Consider the following 27,813-nt stretch of genomic DNA (forward strand, 5'->3'; position numbering starts at 1 on the left):
TTTCCTCTATCAGTCAGAGGATAACAAAAACCAGCTTTTACCCTGAATATGCAACTTCATAACAAACAACTGAATACAAACCCTGTCCTAGAAACTCTGAGTTGCAGTTGTTTTTTCTGTTATAAATATACAGACCTTCTTAAGACTGCAGTTTTCCTACAAGTCCTGTGGAGATCCCTAATTCTGCACCTTCTGAACCCCACATCACCAATATCATCCCAGCTGCTTTCCTTCATTAATTCCTTTGTATTTTGCAGGGACAAAATAAAAATCCCAAACCCTCCAAATCAGTTCCATGTACGGCAGAGCTCTCTCGTCACCCACCGCAATGACATCCTTTGGAATGACACCATCCAACAGGATGATACAAAACCAAGAACAAACAACTTCTGCAGTTATAAGTGACGGTGTGCAAACTACATCTGTCACATTACCGAGGAGAAACAGAAACATCCGTCCCACTGGCAAACGGAGAAACAATCAGCTCATTTCAAATTTATGGCAGAGAGGCAACACTTACTGTGCAGCAGCCAAAGATGTCAGAAAGAAAAAGCATAGAAGAGCACGTTCTGTACAACCTGCTCCTTGTCTGCAATGGCAAAACAGAAGCACAGGCTTTCTTGTCCTACTATTCTTTGTTCTCCTCTTTTGCTACCTATTTATTTTTCTCCTGAAGCTGTTATCTTTAGCCTGTGTGCAGACAGAGGCACTAATGACTTTACCTACTTCCCCCACTGGATTGCTGCTATTGCTCCTAAAAATCGCAGCCTTGGCAGGCAGTGCCGCCAACATCATTCCTCAGAGAAAGGCAAAGGTCAAATCTTATGACTTGATCTCCATCCATGCATGTGCTCTGAATTTCAATGCAGAGCTGGCTTCATATCCTGTTAGCGTCCTGTACCTTTGTAGTAAGACAAATCAAAGCCATTAAATCACCAAGTGTCCAAAACGACCATGTGCTTGAAATCTAGGCCTGACCCACGTTTTAGCAGGTAGAGCCAGTCCCTAGCCCCAAATTAACAGCGCTAATCGATACTAGTCAGTCTGGCCTGCCCCTTCTTTTGCTGTGCATTTGATTTACAAGCATTTTATTCCGCAAAGTATGCTTGATGCTGTAGGAATATACATAGCTGCTTCTTCCTATGAGATTATTAAAAAATAAACATGCACACATACAAATCAGTTAAAGAACAAAAGAAAGCGAAGAATATAGATAGAATAGAATAGACTAATATTCATCATTAGAACCTTCCAGAATGAATCCTCTGGTTTTCTGGTTTTGAGGTATTTTTAAAGGGGGTCGAGGGCTGGTGGGAGGGTTGAGGGCTGCTTTTCAGTGAAGGTTAGTGGATGACTGAGATGGCCAGACAGCAAGACGTAAAATACCACTTTCTATTCTTGCTAGAAAAGTTGTTTCGCATTGCTCCTCCAGTCCGAGGAGGAAGAAAGGTGGAAAATGTATTCACCTAGTGGACAATGTGAAGTTTAAGAGAAGAGGGATCAAGGAGTGAAGGACAGAGGGTGGGGAGGGTAAAAGAAGCAGCAAATGCTGGTTAGTCATTAACCTGCTAGAATATCAGTAGAAAAGACACATTTAAATTGGAGGGGGTTTTGCTGGGTTTGGTTGTGGGTTGGTGTTTTTTGGGGGTTTTTTGGGTTTTTTTTGTTTTTTTTTTAAACACAATGAGCTGTGCTTTCAAGGGTCACTGATCATATCCGAACCGTTTGCAAGGTCACTGCTGGAAGACCTATTAGCTCAATGAAATTAATGGTTTCATATTTTAAACAAGAATATAATGTCTTTGAAATGTTAAACTTCATAAATCTTATCATTCATGTATTACATTTATGAATCCAGTAGTTCTTAACTGAAAGCAGATTTAGTTTTAATAGGGATTAAATGTATTTATGCTTTGATAGTTGCGCATGAATTTTGATTTTCCAACAAACTTAATTTTGACCAGTTTTAGCCTACTGTAATTCCAATGACTTGATTCAAATTATGCCAGAGTTTGATGTAAGAAGAAAATCAAGTTTAATTCTCAGGATAAGCCCATTATTTCCTACCATTTCCCCCAAATGACAGAAGACATTAAGATGCATATAAAAGACCTGAATAGCACAAGCACAACACTCACTTCAATTTTAATATGCTTAAAAAAACCCCACCACACACTCACACGTTGAGAGAGGTTAACTTTTCAATGACTTTTTTCAGCCAAAGCCTTCATGTTACTTCAAAGATTAATGTATTGAAAAGCTGAGGAAATTACCTCCTTGAAATTCTCCATTCCTAGAATCAAAACATTAAATAACTCTTCAACTCACAAACATGCTTTTCCCTCTCTACAAATACAGTCTCATCTCAGAGCAGAACCATGCCATTCTGCTACGTTACGCCTTCAGCTGGGATTCGCGTGGCTGGGATTCATGTACTTTTTTAGATAAGTAGAGAACATTGATAAATTTTCTTGACCTCCTGCAAAAGACAAGCCACAGAATTTCACCTCAATATTCCTACATGAATCCTAGTTAAGCTAGGAACTATGAAGTTCAGGATTTGGGTAAACATTGCAAAAAAGATCTGCAAACTAAAATTTTGCAGTAATAATGCTCAGAATGCTATCAATTAATATTCCAGAAAGAAATTCATAACCACGATTTTTCAGTTGCTGGGACACTTTTTGGGAAGCAAAATGTTTGCCTGAAAATTAAGCAAGTTAATATTTATACCAAGGTCAGAGACAAAAGTTTTAAGCCAGTACCATTTTGAACCTACTTAATTTCCATCTATTAATAAAAACAGTGCTGACAATCGATTGCTACTATACCAAGGACAAACAGTAACTGTTGAAAACACACAAGGCAAATGCTTCACAAGTGATCCAAAAAACTGATATATGTTCCCACAGTCCTTGTAGGTTTGTGGTAACTTTAAACCAACTCAAGTTGAGGCTGCTACCAAGGTGGCAGTTGTGCCCCACCTCCTATGAAAACGCCTGTTGCTGCCATTCCCCTTGTGCTCGCCTCAGTTCTGGTCAGGCTGTGTGGAGAGCTGAATACTCTTCCTTTTTATGTAGCTGGGTTTGCTTTTATAGCTGGATTAGTTTCTTGATCAAAGCTGTTACTCAAAAATCAAATGCTAGGCGGAATGCGAAGGAGGAGGAATGAATGCATGCACTAGATAGTTCAGTCCATTCCTTCTGACTGCAGCCTTCACTTACAATTTAAAATATCTAAAGCAATCATGAAACTTCAGCCAGACGGGGTTTTAGACACAGTATTGTCCTAAAAACAGACCCAGAGTTTTCAGTTTTGTTCCAAGTTTTGTTAGGACCTCCTGTCTGGTTCTGGTTAGTAAACATGTTTCAGCTAAATGTTCTGCAACATTTAGGTATCAACTATCACGCTCTGGGGACCATGAAGTCCCTTTTCTTAAGGTGTGAAGATCCCTGAAAGGGCAAAGTATCTTTATAAACTTTTAGTAGCATAGCAGAAGTTAAAAGATACAGTCACCTAGTAACTCCATAGTTCAAATAGGCAAGTGGCTGCCACCCCTGCACAACTTACGTCCACTCCACATCCTCCCAAGTATTAGTCAGCCTAATATATCAGATGCCCTTGGATGCAGACTACTTTCTAAGGCTTCATGCTTTTAACATTTCCTCCCCCGCTACCACTATATTCCCATTACAGCTCTCCACATAACTGAAAGGACCAGTGTTCTTGCCTCACAGAGAGACATTTAGTTATGTTTTATTGCTTCTAATTAACTAAAGTACGAACTCAGAGGGAGCAGTAAAACAAGAAAGGTTGGCTTCTGATAATGTTTTTACTTCAACTTGCTACATCCTCCTAAATTCTTCAGTTGACCTGTCAGGGCACAGAGCAAAGTGTACAATAGCAAGAATGTTCAAAAGAGTACTTGGTGGAATAAGAACCCACAGAAATCCCCCAAGACACTGTTTCCCAGAACATTCGGTCTTTAATTCAGGCTTTTGGATATGCATCAAGATCTATTTAAGTTTCCTGTGCAAAAAAAGGAGTGCAACTTTAGAGGAAAATGCACCAAGCTCTTTTTCATTACACAAAATAAAGCGCAATAGTTGCTATGCTAGCCAAAAGTGACCCGTAACCAAGAACTAAAAGAAACAACACCTGCTGGCCTTTTCCCACTTTTCACAACAGCTCCATTTTTCCTGCTTTCAGAGCTCACCAATATATGAGAATTGTAGATACAGGCTCAGTTACTTGCGTCTGCGATGAGTAACGCTATGACATATATTTTCTTTTTGTAGCTAAGTCTTCTTACAGATGGAGATTTTGCCTTTCAAGGTAAACAAGATGAAAACCAAACAAGATGAACAATGTCATAAAATGCAAAAATACTGCAAGCTGTGAAATGCACAATGTGTTAAGATATAGGCCAAAGCTTCCCCTGGATAGAGTCCAGCCTTACATCTACAGCACAACTGATTAATTGGGAAAGGACAAATGAAGGAAGAGAAAGGGAACAAAGTTGTGCTTAGCTCAAGTATTTGGCCTGAATATCTCAAAATGCTTTGTAAGGAAAGATCGATACTAACGCTTTTCAGCAAAGGAAAATCTGGCATATGGATTAAGCAGATCAGCGACAGCCAGAAGTATGCCGGTCGCTGAGCTCCCAAACATACAGCACCCCCTCAGGAATGTTTTGTTGCTACTGAAATGCATAGTCTTTAGCACAGTGGCAGTTCCTCGATGTAAACATAAATAAAAAATAGAGGAACACTACAGCATTAATTTAATGTAAGCGTACTGTTTTATGCTGAGCTAACATACTAGCAATTACTGGTTTTGTTCTGCAGGTATCTAGACCCTATATTTAGCACCCTCTCACATCCAGAAGAACAAAGCCTGAAATGCAAGGACCCTGAGCTCACAAGGCATTGTACCGCAGAGAAGTCATTATGAACACAAAGGGCGTGAGGTCCTGGCTCTCCTCACTCAGCGGGCACCTTGGCTATATGAGATGCCAGGCACCCGAGAAACAGGCCCTCCATTGCTGCCAGCTGTCTCACGTTCGGTACTGCTTTGTGCACAGACAACAGTCGAGCCCATCCCTCCCTCCCTCCGTCCTCAGTCTCCCTCCCACTGTCAGTACTGTGTGCACAAAGAGCCCTAAGGATGCCTCCTACAGCTAACTGCTGCAAGACAAGCACACCAGTTAATAAGCGCATTTTTATATCATACTACACTTCAGTGAGGACAGCTGAAATGATGCTACTGCAATCTGGCACGATTTGGCTGAGCAAACGTTCATCAAGCAGGCTTTGTAGATAGGGAGACAATTTTTTTTCCAAGAATGCAATTTCTTCTCTCAGCATGACCAATGAATGATAAAGAATCAAATGCTTTCTAGTGTAACTAGATAAGCCACTTAAAAAATATACATACGCCTATTAAGATTTATCATTTGTTCCCTCACCATCCTCTTGATAGGAATCATTCTGGTATATTTATATTGACCATCTTGTAGGAATAAATCTCCAGCTCACCTATACGAGTACTGGCTCATACTTCCCTTACTGCTTCTCTCATCTTTGGGCCTGATACTAGGAAATTGTAACTGGACATGCTAGATTTTCAAGGTCTGAATGCCCATTCTGATTAAGCATTTCTATGATAGCTTTAGCATTTTATCATGAAACACAAACAACTCCTGAACATAAGAGCTGAACATAAGGAACCACCTTTAGTATAGCCTTTTGTGATTGCATTATTTTTTTATACCTGATGCTATAAATGAGATATATACTGACGAGTGACAGATGCAACAGTAACATCAGGTAGAAGGGGCTGCACAACCTCTTCCCTGTCACTGGTGTGACACATATACGAGTGAGACTACAGTCCTAACCTGTCTCCTCCTCTCCCCAACTTCAGGTACTCTTGCCCCAGACACACATTTGCCAGCAAACTCTGATTATGTACTATCTTCCAACAAGGTTCAAAATATCTTAACAGAGGAAGGTATAAAAAGAAAATTTGCCTGCTACATAGAAGGCATTCATAATAATTACATCAAATCAACTGCACATCTGTTATTGTATAACAGATGCACGATCCAAAATAAATCCAACAAATTGCTTGATTTTTGGAGAGCACAGTGAACACATTTTAATGTCTGATTTTAACATGGGAAAAAACATTTACAGTATTACAGTGCTTAAAAAATATGCTTGAAATACATAAATACACCATCTCAGGCAAACAGCCATGAGGTGAACTCTTGCATGCTTCTTCAGAAACAAACCGAAGACAAAAATGTATTACGTTAGCATGGCCGCGCTGCCAGTACAGTGTCTGTACTTCACATCGCATCAAGAGCAGGACATGAAAGGACAGCACTCCAGGTGCCTGCGAAATTCAGCACTGCAAGTCCAAAACTCTCGGTATCATTGCACAGCCTGTTTCACAGAGGGTACCACTGCCTTACGAGGAGACGGAACTAAGGCCAAATGGTAGGCGATCACAGATGAGCGATTTGTCAAACTGCTTAAAAGACCAGAAGGAAGTCCAAAAGTAATCCATGTATTTCCTCTTGAGCAGTCAACAGAGACCAGCTTCCACTGTTACACAAAACCAGCACGTAACCACAGTCTGTTTGCTCTTGGCCAGGGTTGGTCTCCATGGCTAAATAGCTTATTTTCAAGACCCAGGGGAAAATGCAATCAGCACAAGAAAAATCAGAGAGCAGGTTCACAGCCCTCAGCTACTGGTTTAGACTGAGAGGTCAAGCCAGAAAAGAGCAGAGAACAGTGACAAAGTAGCATGCTCATAGAGCTACTTATATTGTGCCAGAACTGTAGAAAGGTGGATTTTAACATCTTTGGGGGTAAATTCCAGGCTGAAATCTAGGTAGTAGGTTTTGGGTCTCTTTGTGAAAGACTGCAAGAGTCACAGTCCCCACCTTTAAATACAGAAATAGACACACAGAGGAAAAGAGAGGCAGAGAGGAAGCCTGCAACAAAGTTAAAACCAGAACTTAGTCTTCTGTCTACTATCCTATACTGCCAGGGTAATGTAAGGGCATGGAAAGCACACGCCAAGTCAGTCCAAGCCCAAAGAGAAAGAAATTTCAGAGAGAAAGGTAAAGCTAAGCCAAAACAGGATTACTGAACAATGATGGGATATTTCCTTTATTTATTTTATTTATAATGAAAATACATCCAATAGCAGAATCTGCTGCATTCATATTTATTCTTCTAGCTGCCCCACATTAATGTGTGTAATCTTCATTGAAACTAAAGTAGGAAGTGTTGTGTTCTGTTTTCAGCTCTGCCATAAGATGGCAGAGCAACACCATTTCTGTCATGGAGGTAGCTGGTCTACACCTGACTGATATTGCCTGGTATAGTGAACAGGCAGCCATGCAAGTAGCTGTAGAAATAAATTAAAAAAAATATATATCAATTGTTTCCCCTCTGTAGTGCAAGACAAGCCTCATTCAAATCCAGAGAGATACCTAAAGTCATATCAGAAAGTCTAGTTCGTAATCCTCTTCATAGACTTCACAGAAATAAATTTGAAACTGTTTCCATGATTGCAGAAAAGGTTTAAGGAAAACCAAGAAATCATAATAGGGAACCACATTATGAATAAGTGACACACAGTCAGCACAGATCTTGCTGCATCATTTTTGTGTGGCTTTTCCAATTTTGTATCTCTCTGTGTTGAGTGTGCAAGGGACAGTAATTTGCAAACCCTTTCTACCCCACAGCAAGCCTAAGAAGGATTCATCCTAGTACAGGTATATGCACTGACACAAAATCATCGGGGTTTAATTAGCTAGCTTAGAATTCTCAAGTTGAATTAACATGCCTATTTTCTCACTTTCATAACTAGCCTCCTGCTTCCAAGCAGCAAAGACTTAGCAAGCAGCTTGTATCAATGCAACCACTTGCAGTATTTTCTGCCACAGGGGACTCGCTGCTTAGGTGCTACCAGCCAGCAATGAAGCTACTAGCTCTGTCCTTTAGGGAAAGATGCAACATATATTGTGCTACTGTAAATACCACACAGTAGGATGAGAGAGGACAAGCAGAAAACTTCTCTATTGAAATTGAGGGGATTCCTTGTCTCTGCAATGGTAATGTAGTTCTAAATACTGAGTAGGAAATGAGAATTCTGCCTTACAAAATACTCACTACTTTGAATGTGCAAACGCAACTGAAGCCTCTGTAAAAATCATTGTGGCAAGGAGAAGAGGCAAAAAGAGCCAAAACGAAAAAGCTAAATAACGGAGCTACTAAAAACCCATTGTTGTATGTAAGCAATGTGATCATGCGTACTGTGAAGAAGAGACAGGGATGTACAGCCATGCCGTCACGCCTCTGCTTTGGAAAGGATAAATTTCAACCGTCTCAGCAAGATTTGGCAAAAAGTTGCTAGAGTCTGAGGGTCTAGGTTACTACTATCACATCTGCAATGACAGGCCAGAGCAAGCTCCAAGCAGCACATTGCAACAAAATGATCATGGCAGAGTCCTAATAGCTTAAGAAAATGAATTTAAAGGAGTTCCAGGGCCAATGTGAAACTTCAGTAGGGAGCAAATTGAACTATGCCACTGGTCAATTCTCTTGTAGCAATACAGTCAAGAATAGGAGGCCTTTAATGAACATCACAGAACACTACAGAAGCCACCTTATGCTCAAAGACGGGAAGTGGGTTTTGCCTTTCCTCAGCAGATGCACGATATTCCACACAATCAGCATTAGTTGAAGCTGCTAAATTCTTTCCATTCAGAACAACTGCAGTACAGTCCACCCAAGCTAAGCAGGCAAGTTTTAACATCAGCTCTCTTTCTTCAAGACACAGTTATTCTTAACATAGTGGCTGGCACATGGCACTAGGAGACATTTATTCATGGCTCAAAAAGACAAGTGAATTCAACCAATACAGACAGTGTTAAATTAAAATGAACAAGCTTTATTCTTAAGTAGATGTAAAACAGGAGATAGAACTAAACCACCCACAAATTCTGTACACACTTAAGACTTCATTGCCATGAGGATCGGGCACATATTTTGTGAGAAGCAGCACTGTGCTGATCATGCAAGATCTCTGGCCAGTTCTAAAAAAAAAAAACCAAACCAAAAAACCCACAAACAAAAAAACCCAACAAAACAAAACCACCCAATAAAACAAACTAGACAGCAAATACTAACTCCCTACAGATAAACAGCTAAAACACACTGAATGGCAGTTTCTTTCACATCTTTGCACACAATGCAACCTTTTTTATGTAGGGAAGTGCCATGTCAAGCCCTCAGAACACTGCAGTTCACAAATACTGCAGAATACTGTAGTTTTGTGCCACTCTGTGCTAGTTTATATTGAATTAGCACACATCACTTGCTGTGCTGTTCCTTGCCCTAATGCAATATGCATGGCACTGCATCACTAATTCATGATTTAGGAACTTCACCTTCTCTAGAGCAGAGGCCAGGGTAAACTGTAGTTTTTGATATCTTTTCATGCAAAAATAGCCCTGACATGCAAAGCTGGTGTGGCACATGTGTGTATGGACAGATGGATGAAAGGAAGTGGGGAAGGTTGGATAAATCTGCAGCCAAAGTACAGCAAACTTCAGTGAGGCACATCTTAACTTCCAGAATAACCTACCAAAAAAAAGAAAAAAAAAAACAAACCCAACTTCCAGAGGCTGAAACCATGTGTGGTATCAAGAACAGGAGACGTAACAGGGCTGTGGACTAACATGACAAGCCAGCCAGTGGAAGCACTGCCATTGACATTCAAGATGATCTTACCAACAGGCAACTCCTTCAGTTTAGCAGCTTCTGCATCTTCAGCATGCTTTTCTCCACTAAGATGAAGTGAGCCATTTTCTTTTTGTATTTCTACCTGCAATGTTAGAGGTCTTCCATGGGCCTTGTATATTCTTTGGAATCATGAACTGTTCCCAGGTAGCAAGAAAGCAAACCAAAAGGTTTCTGCAGTTTCAGACACCCTCTCAACTTGCAGTAAGGATGCCAGATTTAGGACTACAAAGACTAATAATTCAAGCAGTCTCCAATATTTTCATTGTTACAGGCAGGAAAGAATCATGAAAGAAACTAGTGGTTACTTAATAGGTGTGCTCAGTGTGAGTCATTTTCAAACACAAGATTAATTTGAGTTTAACACTGCATTGCCACAAAGCCTGTCCTATGGACCTGGATTCAACACACTGAGCACAAGGAGCTTCTGGTTACAGTCTGATTTTCTGTGCTTTCACAGCCTTTATCACTTGTCAGCTGTGTTCAGCCAAGGTTCTCCTACTTCCTAGGTTAAGTTAAAAATAAAGTTGACACACACAAAGCAACTGTCTAGACTTCATAAGTGTGGAAAAACCTTGACAACAGAATTTGGGTACACTTTGGCTTAAAACTTCTTAAAACTTAGATTTTTTTTTTTTTAATTACCATCATTCTGAAATACCTGGTTTGCTGTGCAAAATTCTATTAAGTGATACAATTCAAGAAACAAAACCAGAATTTCACCTCAATTAACATTGCATGAATGGCCACTGCAAAGGTCATAATAGCAGAATGGCTAAATTAACTTAAAAACAGAGAGGATAAAAAACCAACATCAATTCATTTTACACATGTGCTTCTGACCATATGGACATCCAGAAACTTCAATATCTGAAACTCCTTGAGTTCAGCTGAGGTTAATGATCTTGACTTCTTGGCAGAACAACTGAGGCCAGAGAAAGCTCCATTTTGCCATAGCTAGATTGCTCCTGGCACCCAAACTTCCCAGCAAGCACCTCAGGCTTCACTAGTGTAAAGCCCTGTACTACAGAGAGCTTACAATTCTTGAAGTAAAAAAATGCTGCTTTTAGAATTAAAGTTTGCTGGGTATCAAATCATCTGCTGCAGTGTAGCTTTAATTAGCCAACCTCAACAGCATCTGAGCTGGGTTGTTCGCCTGTTTATTTGTTTTTCCCTCTCAGGAAAATTCTCTTTAATCAGAACAATCCTCTTCCCCAACAAAATGTTAAGAGTGTGCGTAGCAACTCTTGGAAAGAGTTGTTTTTGCCATGCCATGTAATATTCTCTTTCAAACCCCTCAGAAGACTAATATCGCTCTCTTCATTTTGCAATCCTGTAGCTGAGCTCAATGGCAGCAAAATCAGGCCTGGCCTGTTTCCCAAGTTCCACCCTGAAGGGCTTCAGGCTGCAGACCTAGAGTTCACTATGGAAACACTGACAGTCTCCTAACAACAGGGGCTCTGAGCAACGTTGCAGGAATGTGAGCAACTTGGAGCTGGTCATCAGAATTTCCTATATTTCTTATCTCTGCACGCAGAGCATTCAGAGCAGCGCCAACAGTGACAGCGTGCAGTATTACCATGTAACAAGAGAAATAAGCGTGCAAAACAAAAGATTACGTATCTGTCTCAAGGCATCTAACCACCAATTCCTATTACACAGGTGAAGTTAGACAACAGGCTAACAGCAGCCCCTGCAGTAGTAACGCTGTATTTGTCAGAAGGCACAATTAAGTTTTCAAAACAGAGCACACAATAGTTGCCATCAACATGCACTCTTTATCTATTTATCACTGCTTACCTAATAGTCTGTGTGCAACAACAGTCCATTGTTGGTTTGCTCTCTCTATTCAAATGAATTGTCAGTCCATAAACTCACTGAAGCAACAGCATCTGCAATATCATTATTAATGGACTCACTGAAGCAACAGCATCTGCAATATCATTATTAATGGTGTATCAGCACTTCCACTCAACCACTGCTTTGCTGTGCTTTCAAGTTTGCTCTAAAAATTAACTCTAAAATACAGCTCCTACAGAGCTGTAGAAAAAGTAAACTGAAAATTATTTTTTCCCCCTCAAGTGTGTGTAGTTACAAGCTCCCAGGTTGTCTTCATTAGCTGGCAGGAGAGAAGAGTCTCTCATGAACACAACTGAACTTACTGTTACCCGCTCAAGCATGTGCAGAGAGTGTTTTTAAGGCTCTGATACTGTCTCTCTGCAAGTTCATTTACCAGTCATCAAGCTTTCAAACCCATTAACAAACTAAAGCCTACACATCTTCATGAAGTCATAAAAATAGTTCTTATGATATAGTTTTTAATTTTTCAGTCTCTTCATTAATCCTTTCTATTCAAAACTCAGTTGTTCTGGAGCAGAACTTATCAACAATACATGCACCAGCTTCTCTATGTGCAGTAACTAACAAAAATAGAACTGTAAGGCTCCAAAGTGCGTACTGCATTTAAAATACCTATAATGATGATAAACCTTTCAATTCTCTAAAGTGGGGAACATCCTCTCATACACCTTGCACTGCAAGCATTTAACCTTTTGCTACAAAGATTGAAACTGAAAAGCCATTCATACATTTGTGTACATATATATGTGTATGTATACACACACATATATGCTTGCAAAGTTTTCACAAAAAATAAGCAAATCGTAATTTAGAGAGTATGATCTTTACTTGGAAATATTTAAGTTGGGGCTAGTATTTTAATCTTCTATTCAATAATGACATGGAAAATGTTTAATTCTATTACAATTAGAACTGTCCGCCTAAATATCACAATATAGCAGGTATTGTCTGTATAGCGTTAAACTTCAATTGATTTGAAAAGTATTGAATGTATAGATTATTTACTTCAGTACTTTTTAAAATGCTGTATTGGTAGACATGCACCACTTACAAACAGTCTCCTGAGGCAAGCCTCCTCCCTAAAGAAGTTAATTGCCAGGTAAGAAAGAACTGGGCTCTGTGTTTCTTGGTTTCCAACAAACAACTAATCTTCAGTCATTCTTTTCTAAAGAAAAAGAGGTGAAAGAACAGGAGTGTCACAAAATCTGCTGTGATAACGTTACAGTCTAAGTACATAAAGAGTAATTGTGTGTCACTTCTTCAGAACACTGAATATTACTTTTCTAGTAAGCTCACTAATGCACACAGTTCAAAATGATAGCGCAGTTAGATCTAAGCAGATCTTACCAATCAACATCACATGTATTCAAATTACTTTAACTCCAAGACATCCTAGCCAGCAGCCAGGACTCTGTTGTTCAAAACCTGCAATACAATCAACATTTCAGTTACAGCCTTTGCACCTTTTATCTTTCCTCAGATACTTCATTTTGGCAGAACAGAATTAAACAGCCCAAGAGACATCATCCTACAGCAATTTTATTGATAAATTATAACCAATTTCTGCAGGACCAAAAATCAGTGTTTGCAATAATTTAGTAAGAGTGTTTACTTTCAAAACACTTTCTCTAAAGCAGTTACTTTCCACCCTAAAGAAAAAGGACAACAGTAGAAATATTATAAGAGCAGTGATTCATCACCCACCTTCCATTTTAACTCTCATTTCCCACTTCTCTTTCAGACAAGTGCAAATACTACCACAAGATATGCAAGTTAATCCACTTGTATAAAATTTGACACTTTTTTTACCACTTTCCCATTTCTTTTATGCACACCTGCTTCTTGCTTTCAAAAGGTAGCAGGGCAGAAGGCTTGAGACAAGTCTCAAGAAGTAATTTCTGCAATAAGGATTAAATGTTTCTTCCCATCTTCCACATCTATGTGGAGACACTGGTGAAAACCTGTGCTCCCCCACTTCAGTTCTGGCGCCCCCTGATAAATCATACGCTTGTCAAATCTATTAAAATTTTAGCATCTATCATTCGTGTATACTTCAAAAGCTTCCTTTAGCTCACCAGTAGACACAAGCTTAAGAGTATTTAATCCTATAGCATCAATCAGCAGCCCCACAGAATTTCAAATAACGCTGCATCCAGACTAGCTTCATGTCTTCTCCTCAGACCAAACTGTGCTCTTTCATAGAGCCAACATGAAGACCACGGCATCAACACAGCAAAAGGACTTAAGGCACTGGACTAGTGCAGTTTTGATACAAGCCAAGCACCCAACAGATGGCACAAGTTAGCACAGGCATTCTATATTTAGCCTTCTTGTAGAGCAGTTATGTTTTGAAAATAGTAACGGTTAAGTGTTTCCTTCCTCAGTTCCAAAAGGAGCCATAGATAGAACAGCAAATCGCAAGTCATGAACAAAAACAGAAGAAGAAAAACTGGCAATACATATTGCTCTTTATACATACGTACACATTTATGGAAATTATGAGACATGTACACATTAAACACTTCAGAAAATTTTCAAATTATTACACAATGTTTGCAAATTACTATGTATGTTCATAATGTGATTAACGCAACTGAGTAATACTTTAAAGAAACATGACGACTCAAATCTGCTGTGGATATGCCTGTTCTAAGTAGAATTTTGTCAAAAAAGACTATTTCCAGGGAACATAAAGCCAGCAATAAACCAGAAGGCTGGACAACAGAAGTCATGTGCACTGTATATACAGTTTGAGAAGTCCTATAAAATCCAACAATTAGAGAGCATAGTATTACAGAGAGCTGGAAGGAAAAAAAAAAAGTAACACCACCAGTAGTTTTTCACTTCACACATTCTACATTTAAAAAAAAAATACCACTTTTTTACCTTACAAATTGGAGTGCAGACTATGTGCACATGAAATCACATCAATGTTTTTTTGGTGAGCCATATCTAGGAACTCGCACTAGCCTCCCAGGCTACCGAGGCTAAGGACACCGAAGTATGAGAAAAAGCACTATACAAAGGAAGCTATTGGCAGTGCATTTAGTAGGACATTCAAGAAGTCCTACAAAACCCAGAAGCCATGAAACATATTTGAACACCTGCTAACACACTATATATGCTCCAATAGAAAGAAAAGTTGCTGCCTGAGATCAAAAGAACTACGGCTGCAAAAGGCCTGCAGTTGAGGACAAATGCTTTAGTTAAACACAGCGAAGCGGAGGAAGCAAGCAGTCCCTCTGGAAACAAGTATTTACAAGTCAGCACAGAGGGGCACATGGATGATGCAGAAAAGATGACCAAGTAGAGCAGCAAGTTCACTGTGGGTCAGTTCAAACAAGCCACTATTCAGAGGAACCTCTGAGCCTTTTTGTTTTCTCCTTACAGAAACTGCTTATTTGTGCTTTTCTCTTACCTGAAGTCTGTGTCCATCTCCTGACCAACTTCCTAAGGAATCCTATGAAACTGCTGCTGATTAAGAGAACAAGCAAAAGCTTCTGGAAGAGTGATTGAGAAGATGCAGCAGCAAATCAACCCTGAAAATCCCACAAAAGGAACTTGAGGCAAATCGGGCAGGAAGACTAAGAGCAGGTGCTCTCAGTTTGAAGCGATGGCAGCCCATTCTTTCACCATCGCTTGAGGCCCCACTGAGCTGCTTGTTCTCCTCCTCTAAAGCCCTAAGCAGCTAATGTGCAGCAGCTGTGTCTTTCTGCAACACCACATACTAATAACTACCTGTTCTAAACTCTCCCACCTGGATTTCTAAGATGGTGATCTTAAAATAGGAACCACCCAATGTCTCATAGGTGGCAAAAGGAATTAAGAGAAAGATGACCTGTAAGCAGATTTACTGCTTTAAAGATTATAATCATTCATCAAAACACAAGTCATCATCATCACTTGTCATGTTTTAATAGCTTTCTAACAGAAAATGCAAAAAACATCCTGATATGATGACAACACCTCAGGATTTAGAAAAGGTATTACTTTAAGTATGCAGGGGACATTGGTTTTCCACTTAGCATGGTTTTTCTGATTTTTTTTTTTTTTTTAAAGTGCCTGAAGAGATGGCCCTTTCAGGCAAGCTATCTTACCATGCCACCACATATCCAACTCACCCTAAAAGATGCCCAACATAAAAAGGTTAATTACTAAACCTGCATGCCAAGCACCTGTAAAGCTACCATGAGTGAAGGGAGCATCTGTTTCCAGATTCTTCATTCAGCTTCTGTGCCAGCTACACTGCTCACTGCTGGCACCCCGGGTAGTAACTCCTGACATTTCAACAGAAGACAAACAAGAAGCACAAAACGCAAGAGTGTTCAACAGAATGACTAAAGTGACAAGACTGCATTTAATTCTAAAACAAAGAAAGAAGTGCCAAGAAGAACTGGCTGATTTTTTTGCACTTGCTTTCTGGTCTTAGCATTTTTTGCTTACAAAAGTTACAGTAAAGTTCTAATTAGAAGCAAGGTTATTTGACAGGTATTAGCACAACCTTTAAAGAGAAAAGCACCAACTGCTTCTATATTCTGTGGCTCTAAGTTTTTCTAGTACTTCTCTATCAAGTCTGATTAAAAATATTTTAGCTCATTAATTCAGACATAGCTAGTATTTCCTACCAGTGGTTTAACTCCTGTCAGTACTTTCCTCTCTTCTCTACAACAATAGTGGAGACTGATGTAACAGTGAGAGAACATAAAAATAGAACTATTCTCTGTCTCTCACTAACCAGAGAAGATTGCTACAAGGAAAGCCTTCACAGAATACTGTTGGAGTGTAGGTCCCTAAAATATCTTGAGCCACCTAGTGTTCTGCAGAATTTCAAGTCACATTTCATGCTCTTTGAACTCATATATAGGTGCTAAGCACATATTGGCTCTAAAACGCAGAAACCACATGGAATGCAGAAACCAGCACAGGAGTAGCTAATTCATCCAGAAGGTGACTTACTAGGCTAAGTGCAGCACATTCCTATTAAAAATAGATAGACTTGGGTTTAAATTAGAGTCAGAAAGAGCGGAAGTCACCTTGCATGTTTTTCTTTCCAAATCAAATATTTAACAGAGGAAAGCCACAGGTGTCACTGACAAGGAAAGATTAGTTGTAGCTTAAAACCACACACATGGATTGAAAATTAGTGAGACATGCCCTGCTTACTCAGTAACCTTACAAGTGCATAATTTAAACAGAATTTAGATATCAGGGAAATGGCTACTTTTTTTTTTTTTAAATATTACAGTGCCTGACATTAGTGAAGTACTTACAACCAAAAGCATACAGTCTTTTCCTCTCAAGAGGCCTAGCACTACAACTACAGTCAGTTGAGTGGGTGGCAAGAGCAGAGGAACCAATGGTAGCATCTGGGTGGGGGAGGAAAACAAAGGAGCCAACAGTTTTTAAGAGTTTGTTTGCTCAGTGTAAACTAACCCACCATAAAATACTCCAAACATACCAGCTCTTAGTGAAGCATAGTTAAATCCAGAGCTCTGGTCTTCCTTGTAAAAAAGTCCCTTCAGCAAGGGAAGATTAAACCTAAGACCCAAACACAGAAGCAGCCTACTGGACTGTCACTCTTGCAACATGGTACAGAGGAAAGAGGTGATTATTACGAGTCCTACATTAGATTGCATTAAGTTGTCCTGCCAGCAAACAAACAGAATGCCAGGGGAAATCACTTTATGGGTCCTCCACTGTTGTATTTGGAAGAGAGCTCTTTCACTTGCAGGCTTGGAGAAGGTTGCATTAGCAGTCAGCATAGCATATGCTGTTAATTCACAGTTACTCAGTGAAAGCTCAACAGCTTCAGGAGAATTGTGCTGCTCTGGCCTGAAGTAGACATGAATCCTTACCCTAGTTACTAGGCACAAGATTCTGAAAGTATGTGCTCTGTGCTTTATGCAACAAATAGCAGGTCTCTGACCTAAACTGGGAGAGCCTTTATGAAACAGGAAAGGCAAGACAGATTTGAAAGATACAGGCAAACAAAACCAACTAGTCTCTCTCAAAGTAAAAGTAACTTCACACAATTGGAGAATTATACTTAACTATTAACTTAAGTACAACTTAAAAGTTAAGCATATCAAATAAAAAGTCCTTGAAGGAACACGAAGCAAGAAATTCTAAAGCACAGCAAGTGGATCAGGAAATTTCTATTCTTCCTGCTAAGGACTTACAGTAGCTATCAAGTCCCCTTGTTCTAGCCTAGACAATTTGTTCAAAATTAATTACCTCCATACAAGTAATTTTTTTAAAGCCTATTTGAACAGACTGAGAGTCTGTTCACAGAAGTCTAAACATGGGAGTGATTAATGTGTATTTGTGGGACACACTGCTGCCCTTTAAGCCATGTAAATAACCTAACTTGTAAGATTTCTGTTCTGTAAATTGCAAAGAAAACATCATCTTCCACAGATTCTACAAACTTCCATACACTGTGAGCAATATTCCAAACATCTCTTTAGCTGCTGTCCCTCTCCAAACTGAATCTGAACCTTTAAGTTGAATAAGCACTGTCCTAGGAGACTACATTAAGTGAGAAGGGCTGGATGACAGACCTGCTCACTTAGAGATAACTTCTTGTCTGATTTATCTGTTTGGACCATAAGCTTTATATACAATGCAGATCATGAGCCACATGACACAATACAGTGTCAGTACAGCCTCAATTCCACATACATACTAACAGAAGAACAAATATTAACAATATTCAGCCTGCTCCCAGAATTTAACCATTTCATTTCATTTCCGCATCTTTCTCTCCCCACCCCACGATAGGACTGCTTTTGAGAAGTCCCTGCTTATTTTAAGCATTTGCCTTATGATTCTGAATCATACTGAGAAAACTGTATAATAGAGGAAATCAAGCCTCCTAACTTTAGATTCTTGAATTCCATCCAAGTTAGGTGCCTAAAACCTTAAGTGTAACTATTTGTGTCCCTAGACATCCAGTTTTGGGATAATTTCATCAGGAATGAAGGAAAGGATGAGGTATTGAGTTTCATAAGGATAAAAATATTCAACTATATGACACTGTCTTGCATCTGGATTAAGGCTGAGATGATATATAAAAGTTAATAGTGGCTAAGTACTGAATCATTTTCACTTAAGTGGTAAATTAGATGTTTGTCAATTAAAACAAGACTACCACAACTACTTTCTGACACTCCTGGTGGTAGACTGAATCACTGTTTCTACAGTAGAAATAGAGCATACACAGAAAATGCAGCAGAAACTCCTACCATATAAGGTAAGGGCAATTTAAGATTTAATGTTCATTCTATATCCCAGAAAATTTTAACCAAGTGATGGGTTTAGTTTTTGCATTCCAAAGAATCTTACAGTAAGTTCATATTTTATTTTTTTCATATGCTGATAAAGAAACAAAAAGAGACCTTGCTTCTACATGTCAGGATATTAATTTTTCAGAAGTGATAGTGGCTACAGAATTACCATCCTGAAAGGTGTAACCATTCAATTAGAATGAAATTAAAGGCTTCTGGAAATAATCACTACACTTGCAGCTAATGGAGATAGATAACTAAATCGAGAGTAAAAAAAAAAAAGTCCCATTCACTTTACTACCTAGAGCCCATGGCTCTAAGCATTCCAGTTTTATTCAGTGCATTAGTGTGTTGGAATTTCTGCTTTCACCGATTTGTCACAGTTTCTCCAGCTTCTCATAGTAAGAATAAAGGCTGCTCAAAGCTGTCATTGTTCCATATTCCAGAAAAGACAGTTGCATAATTACTAATTATCTATCAGTGAGTCACATTTGTTGCAGAGCGGGGAAAGGCAAAGTGAATGTCAACTCTGCCTTGAAGAAAAGTACTAAGATAACATTAAGGAGGAAAGCACCTATAAATATCTTGAAAGTGGAAGCAGGGTTAAGTTTAGTTTGAGATGGCAGAGAAGCAGCTCACAGTTTGGTTAAGTAACCTTTAACTTGCAGTCATCTGCAGACAGAAAGGAGGACAGAGTTGTCTGAAGAAGCTCTGAAGAACACTAGAAGAGAGCGAGAAAACCTAGAATTTAATAAGCGAGATCTGTCAACCTTTGCTTCTAAATTTATGATGGTACAGCACATATAAGTTGTCTGGTCTTATTTTTGATATCAGCTCCACTGGAACTATTTTACAGTTTCTAGGGATTTACTCAAACACACAGTGAATGTCACCAGGCTAAACAAAATAAATTGCACATACTTCAGCACGAAAAGATTGACAAACAGCAAGAACATGCTTTAAAGCAGTTCACTTACATTTCTCCAGAGTAGCCACTCTTTGGTGACTTTTCTTCATTTCTATTTTAAAGTCTGCTGAGCAGATCATGAAATATGTAAAAATATTATGAAAAGTTTACTTCCCAGCTCTGTGCAGGGTACTTCTCAGATCCAAGTTACCTCTATAAACTTGTTCATTGTTTTTGAACAACATACAATGTAATACTGTACTAGGAAGAAAGGCTAAAGTGTTTAACAGCACAAGACACATAAGGGATATCATCTTAAAAGCTTTTTTTCATTCCTTGCTTCCAATTTTGAATCAACTAAAAGAGACCAACAAAAACCATCTAAGACTTAAACTACCAAATATAAAGTCCAGTAAAGGAAAGGTTACGTTTTAAAGCTGGTAGATCCCAAACCACAGCTTACAGATCATGCATGATCTCTAGAACTGTGCTCTTGATAAAAGGAAGAAGAATCCATGAAATCTGAAGATTCCAAGGAATTAAGGTAAAAAAAAAAAATACCAAGCCATTTTGGTGATGCACTAACTTAACGCTACCTTTTCCTCCCTCATCACAAAGTGTAGATGCTACAAATAGCTGTAGTTACTTGCAATTCCTTGAAATGTTAATCCAAAAGCTACTGCGAAACCACAGTACCTTTTTAAACTACATGAAAACACACCCATCTATTTAAGTAAATTTGAAACTAACACTACAAATGAACAGGCAATGACAGCAAGGAGAAAACTGGCTGACAAGAACATCACCATAACCAAGCACACCTCACCATGTGTTCCGATATCACCCCATGAAGGTTTAGACTGGGGGGGGTGTGATTTTGTTTTGTGATTGTGAAATCTTTTGTTTTGTTTTTTAAAATGCAGTATTAGTCATTAACTTGATTTTCAAAGTTTCTCACAAAGGAAAGAACCATGTTCATGTATATTAAGATGGCATTTACACTATACAGTTATTTTCCACAAACTAGACTAAAACCATGCAAAAATACAATAAACACTGTAACAACACTTTCAAGGGATTTGTTTATTTTTGGTTTACAAACAAAGGCACCCAATATTTCTGTTTATGTCTTATAAAAGCTCACAGATTTAGCATTTGTTTCCAAACATCTGTTCCTACAGCAGAGAAAAACATCACAGGAAAATGTAATTTTTTTTCCTGGTCCCAAATCCAAATACCAGTAACTGTTAAGTGATCATGCTGTTTCAGACTGCTCTTCTTCCTATTTAATCAACTGGAATACCTCCTGCAACTTGCTAGTCAGTACAGTGAATCTAGCTTACTGTATCTAAATATAGTTCCGGTGTATTTTTGATCAATATCCATTATGTGCAAACACTGGTATGAAGAACTGCAAGAGAATAGGGTTCTGATATGAAAAAAACCCAGTAGTTTCAGATAGAATTTCACAGACTGACCACAGGAAGTGACAAAACTAATATAATAATGTGCCACTGAATCTATTGTCAGTTAAATAGGATGACTGATGAATTTGTGTAAGATACCAATAGTGCACAGAACCATCGTCTCCAAGAGGGAAAAATTCGGGTTTCTAAATTGGCAAATGTTTAAAGAGTAGAGGTTAAATATCCTTATGTTTAAGGTAATCCTTTTCTTCCGTTACTTATTCAAAAGAACGGATTTCCAAGCAGTGTTTTAGACCAGAAATAATTAGTTCATTGGCTTCATAGTTCTCAGTATTAACAAATCAACATTAAAAGTATCATGTATAATAGTTATAAACAACCAAAACTCATAAGTGAATTGCTTCACAGAATCATTTTCAGAATACAATGTATGCCTTTTGCAAAAAACTTCAGCCACATGCCAACATGGGACAAGGGGTGTCATTGGATAGTAGGCACCTCTGAAAAAAGTCTACAATGCAGGAATGCTTAAGCATACTTTCAGGTCTATTAAGATACTTGGGGATGCAACTAAAAATGTAATACATCTAATGTATGTCTTAAAGTGTATCATCTTCAATCACAGAAGCCATCATTTATTTTCAGCCAGTCAGAGGTCTCTCACACAAGGTGTGGTCCTAGACCATTTAGGCTTTTCATCACTAGCTTTATATATACACAGGTCATTTTTAAAAGGAATTACAGCTTAACTACTTACTACAGAATATTTAGCTTCAGCAAGGAAGCCATTATCTTTTCAAAATGAGATATACACCTGCACGAAAGGTGTTCTCTTAAAGAGTTTTCACAAGAATAGCAAAATAAGTTCTTTAGATACTTAATTCAAATGGGACAAAAAACTACCGAGGGCAAGTATAATGTAGCTCTTGTGTAATTAAGTCATTATTTGCCTTTCCAAGCAGATTCAAGAACATTTCCATCAGTATAAACTGATTTTAATGAACAAACACTGGGCAAGGGTGCTGGTCAATGCATCAATTAGAGGAACATTACAGTGTTCTCAATTCTGTGCAACCAAAATTTAAAGGGGTCTTCATGTATTGCCTTAAACAAGGATTCAGTCTTTTCTTACAGCTTGCTATTTTAGCAAATGTTTTCCCTACTGAAACAGAGTAACATGCAGAAAAAACAGATTTCTTGAGATTTAAACCTGTTAAAAGATAGATGGAAGAATTGTTAACATAGTTTTATTTTGAAGCAAGGTGCATCTTGCTTTGCTTGTCCAGTGCAATAAGAGATTTTATTGGGGCAGGGACAAGAAAGCGTGCTTACACATTGGTGTTGTCCACGCATCAAATTTCATAGCTCAGAGATTTTAAAAGTTACTAATTCATGAAGTATTTCCTAACATTGCTTAGAATTTAAAAACAGGTATCTCTCTTAATGAAAGCCTATAGCTTGTCCTACTACTATTACCAGTAATATAAATAGCAACTAAGCATAATAAATTCCTTTCAAATACATTTACCTTTTGAAGTCAGAAGTGTAACAATCAAGTGCTGGCTCTGTGTTCTCAATAAAAGTCATTAAAAAAAAAAAGAGGATGGTCAATGACTATTTTTGCCCCCCCCCCCCCCCGGGTTACATTTCCTTTTATCTACTCAATGATAGGATCAATTCCGCTTTCAGAGAAGCGGATTGTTCATGCTGACATAAATGCAAGTTGGATGCAGCCAGTTTCGAGCGCAGAACTGAATCACTAAGTGCATTCTGAAGACCAGATTGGACAAAAGGCCTTTCAGTAATTAAGGAAGGGTTTGTTTTTTTTTTTCTTTTTTCATTTAAAGCAAAGTAGGCACCATTGTTGCATCCCTACTTTGAGAAGGGAAGAAGTGGCAAAAAGTAAAAACAAATTACAAAAGCCTCCAAAGAATTTTTTTTCAGGAGATCCACTATCATTTATACACTTCTGCAACTTGTAAAACCCTTCGTAATTTAGAAGAATTTCAAATAAATAGGTCTACAGCAACTAGCAACTACTAAGTCAACTATTTATCTTGCTCAATGTGGAGTAAAACCTAAAAGAAAAAAAATGATGTTAAGGCAGATTTCAAACACGTTCCAAATTGCACAGTTATGTTGGTCAGTGGTCTAAAATGTTTTCCCCAGGCCAAAGAGTTAAAGTTATTTAAATGCTCGTCTAATGCCAATTCAACCTGGCACTTGACCATTTTATTTTCCTCTGTTTCCAGGAAGATACACGACTAACATTACATATACCATACCGTATATTTCACACTCCAATTTAAGATGAAATTATGCTTTTACAAAATGTGAGATGACTACACGTTACAGGCTTTGTGCAGTTAGACCACCATATGCATAGATGTCCTTATGCTAAATTCTCTTCTTCAGTATCTCATAGTACTGGAGGCTCTGAAGTAGGAGAGGAACTTGTAACACAGACTAACCACAAAGTACCAGATATTTCTTGCCATTTGTGATCTCGCAATAAAGATACGCCAGATCAGGATCACAAGAACTGTATTGAAGCCATAGCGTATGTTCCTTAACCTAAAAAAAAACAAAAGAAAGAATTAAAAGCCAAGGTACCAAGACTTACAGGAAAAAAGAACACTCTAAAAATTAGCTTCTAATGTAGAATTTAATTTATTCATCTATTCATCTCAAGATACATTATGAGTGGTATTAAGTGAATGCTGGAAATACGCTGTTAAGTGAAGGACCAGAGACAGCTTTTCCATAGTTCATGGCTGAAAAGTGGAACACATGAAAACTAAGGCACAGAGCCAGCCCTCTGGCTGGCTAACCACATGTACTGCTTCATAGCTGCTTGATAAAAACCTCTTAAAGCCAAGGTCACACACATGGTAACTTACCTATAGAAGGCTGCTATCCATCCCAAAAACAACGAGTATTTAACACTATGAACTCCCTTCCTCCCCACCACGTATTCAAACTTTCATATATATGTCAAAGTAACTCCAACTGCCGCTGACAAAAAAAAACCCACATCATCGGATTTTCCAGCCACAGACCCTGGACTCTTCACTGCAATTTTAGACTCATTCCTTCTCAGGGAAATATATTTAAAGATAAGGAGAAACTAGGTGTCCTTTTAGGGCAACTGTGACTTTTAGCAGTTTTCTCACATGTAAAGATGGAAGCTTCAAGACAAACAGCAATCAGAATTTGCTCAGATTTCTTAGAAAGAGAGCAATCTCTTTGGTTCCGCAGATCATGGCAATTTGTATGTTAGAGGCGGCTCTTTTTAAGGAAATACTCACTGCCCTTATCTTGTTTTACAGGTAGGCTGGGTGTTAATATAGCCAGACCTTCCTCTACATATCTTATTTGTAGAAAAAACAGTCTAAGCTTCTGTACTACAAAAGTAAAGCCCACTTTTCTATTTGAGGAAAAATTCTATTCAGTAGTTTCCTGAAGCCACCAGATCCCCTAGGCTGCCATATCTGATTAATATTGAAGCAACAGACTCCTCAAGTTCAGATTAGAGTTAAGAGGTAGATAGTAACAAGAGAGACCAACTTAATACCTCAGTGTAAATACATGTTAAAATCTAAACCTCTTGCAAAATAATCCACTTATAAACAGAGAGCTGGGGGCAACCAGATGCTGTTCCAATACAAGACTTCCTCATGTCATTTTTGGTACAACCCTTTGCACAAAGAATGGCAACTTTATGATAACTCCTATGCATTTTTAACAGCATCTAAATGAAAAAAAAAAATCAGAAGGGGACACCTTCACCTATCCTCAACATCATCAAATATTACCCTCTTTCAACAGTATATTTGAGATTGTTACATATCATGCCAATCCACTCTACAACTGCAAATCCTTGTCTTTAGAAGTAATAACCTAGACCACTTCTCTTTGTGCTATCAGGATAGCAGATGTGAAGTAGTATTGCAGAACAAGATTAATCACTTATTTCACTCTTTAAAGAGACAAATCAAGAAGTCATTATGAATCAGCCAAGAACAAAACAAGGGCAACTGTGCCAGTAAAGTTCTGAACAGTAACAATGCATTCAAATTGGAGGAGTTAAGCCACAGATAAAAGGCTAACAGAAGTCATCATAGAGCACCAACATCAGTGTTTCCTGCTCTGAGGTGGACAGTCCATGCCTGTTTACTCGCCTGCTTCAACAGATCACATTCCCAGAAGAAAACTATTGTTCTATTAAACCTGAAGAATTGAATAAGCCATTCTGACCCTATGTTACTGTGTACCTTTTTACCTTCCAAAAAGGATATTTGGGTAAAGTCAGAAGCCTGGATTACAGTAAATACTAGTGAATAGAGCTACAACCATAATTCCAGACTAATACTATAACTATTAATACTGAGAGCAACTCAGGAGCAACAAATAGAAAAAGAAAGATGACTTCTTTGGAAAACGCTTCGGACCACTGGGAACAGAAGAGTTCTGGAGGACCTAAACAGGTGCTATAAAGAACAATTAAGTCATAACATGGAAAAGTAAAACTTGACAAGGGCAGGAAGACACAGAAAATATAAACAGAGGAAAATAAAAATTTATGCTTACTTATTCAAGTGTTTCCTAGCTGCAGGGATGCCAGACATTTCTTCATTCAGCACATATTTCTTCGTTCCCATGCAGTAATTTTCCATGTATTCTGCCCAATGTAGTTGTCGAACATCAAAGTTAAACGTCTGCATAAAATAAAAGCTTTCACTGTTAGTTGCCTAAAAATTCACCTACTATATATAATAATTTAAAGGGAAAGAATAAATGCCTTTATACCAGATAACTTCCTTGCATCAAAGACAAATTGGAATTATCTTGTCCCTAATCATAAGAACGATCCAGATTTAGATCTTAGATCCCATTCCTGACTCAACTATCAGCTTCTTATACCATCTTTTCCAAATTTCAACTATTTCATGCCTTATTTTTCTTCCTCAGCAGTAATATTCTTCCCTCCACTTCCAAGTGCACTGCTTTCCCATTTCATCTGTCTGTAAGGAATTCCACTCTAGAATAACTATTTTCTATTATGTTATTTCGTTTTAAGCAATAAAATAATTCTAATGCTATAGAATAAACACTGCTCTGTGCCAAGTTCACTGTTTGATAAATGCTGAGTTTTTAGCTGTGCTTATAGTTGTACAGCTATATTTTAAAGCGAACAATGCGAGGAGAGGAAGTTATTACGGAAAATTCCTAACTCAAGTTTTTCATCGATGTATTGATTTCCTCATCTCAAGATTCTACAGTAACAGCCCCGTAAGTCCCAATAAATATCAAGATTTTCCTAGCAAGTTTTTAAGTCTGCCAATTTTGTTTCAGGTAATAGAACAAGCAAGATTATAGCAACAAGAGACAAGTAAACAGTATTGTGCAGTGAAACTGTGTTCAGCTTTAAAAGTTGTTATGCATACACTAAATCCCCAAGTCCATGCTTCCAAATAAGCTGCTTAACAGCATGGCACGCATGTTATAAGGTATGATGAAAAATAAACCTACTGCAGTTCTGAAGACAATCCCTCAGTGAGTCTTCGTAATTTAGCATTGTTTGTAAGCTGAAGGTCAGCATGTGGTTCCCGTCATGATATAATACATACACGCTAAACAGCTTTCTAGCACTGGTAAGTTATCCGAATCTATCAATTAAACTTTATTTTTCATAATACATCCTCGTAGCAAGAATGTAAGAGTAAAGAAAAAGTTTCAACTGTTATTTCAACTAGTTCTTTATTGCTGTATGCACATCTTATTGAAGATTCAGCTATTTGAAAATACTACCAGTCCAAAGCTCTGGGGTTATTTTGGGTTCGTTTTTTAAACTTTTCTTGAACTCAAGCTGCTGGGGGGAGGCGAGATAGGGGAAGGAGTGGAAATCCTCTCCACACAAGAATCACCAAAAGCTATTCCATTTCCTGCCTTTAGACAGTTTATTTAGAAGTTTGGCAGCTTTTTTCAACTTAACTACAGAACTACATTCTGGAAAACACTTGAATAGGAAAGACATCTAAAAGATGGCAAAACTGTTCCAAGGCAATCCGGTATCCTGCTGAATATTAACCAACAAAACAATAGCAGAAAGGAAGTTTAAACTCAGTTAAGTGTTTAGGGGGCAGGGAGCAGAAATTGATCTCAGCTGCAATACTTTATGTTAATACGTACATCTATCTTCCTGTGAGATATATCAGGGCAGGGGAGGAGGAAGGGAACAACTCCATTCCATTACAGCTTCACTATTGCACAAATGTATTTTGAATAACTTGGAATGAATCCAGTAAGATTTGCATAACTTTTCCCAGCCATATGAGGGGTGGGGAGGTAGGTATCTAGCAGCACAGGCACACATGCAGAAGAGGAAGGTAGCTTCAGTCCATACTAGTCACCAGGGTGAACCAGCTAGCCACATCCAGGTATTTCTGTTAGTTCGAGATTGTTGACCATCTATGTGAGTCTTTATTTTTGTGCTATGTTTACCAACCACA

The 27,813-nt window shown here is 38.4% G+C and overlaps 2 protein-coding genes across 13 annotated transcripts in view; both read right to left on the reverse strand.

Annotated features, from left to right (window-relative positions):
- Nucleotides 1-20,826, reverse strand: part of OVCH2 (ovochymase 2) — a 43,697-nt gene extending 22,871 nt beyond the window's left edge. For 4 of the 8 annotated variants that reach the window (XR_015701414.1, XR_015701415.1, XM_087744344.1 and 1 more), the window contains exon 1: nt 11,622-20,826. The gene's annotated coding sequence lies outside the window, so the exon portion shown is untranslated. The remainder of the gene's footprint in view (nt 1-11,621) is intronic. The other 4 variants (XM_087744380.1, XM_087744356.1, XM_087744363.1 and 1 more) reach the window with 4 other exon arrangements.
- Nucleotides 20,827-20,938: 112 nt separating this feature from the next.
- Nucleotides 20,939-27,813, reverse strand: part of FAR1 (fatty acyl-CoA reductase 1) — a 37,366-nt gene continuing 30,491 nt past the window's right edge. For all 5 annotated transcript variants that reach the window (XM_087744433.1, XM_087744420.1, XM_087744404.1 and 2 more), the window contains exons 11-12: nt 25,892-26,019; nt 20,939-23,875 (exon numbers count right to left, since the gene is read on the reverse strand). In XM_087744433.1, the coding sequence (XP_087600559.1) occupies nt 23,713-23,875; nt 25,892-26,019 (291 nt within the window). In that variant the 3' untranslated portion in view covers nt 20,939-23,712. The remainder of the gene's footprint in view (nt 23,876-25,891; nt 26,020-27,813) is intronic.

The sequence above is a fragment of the Nipponia nippon genome, unplaced genomic scaffold (genome assembly GCF_047370975.1).
Source record: "Nipponia nippon isolate SJK-2023a ecotype South Korea unplaced genomic scaffold, ASM4737097v1 scaffold_10, whole genome shotgun sequence".
Classification (NCBI taxonomy): Eukaryota; Metazoa; Chordata; class Aves; order Pelecaniformes; family Threskiornithidae; genus Nipponia; species Nipponia nippon.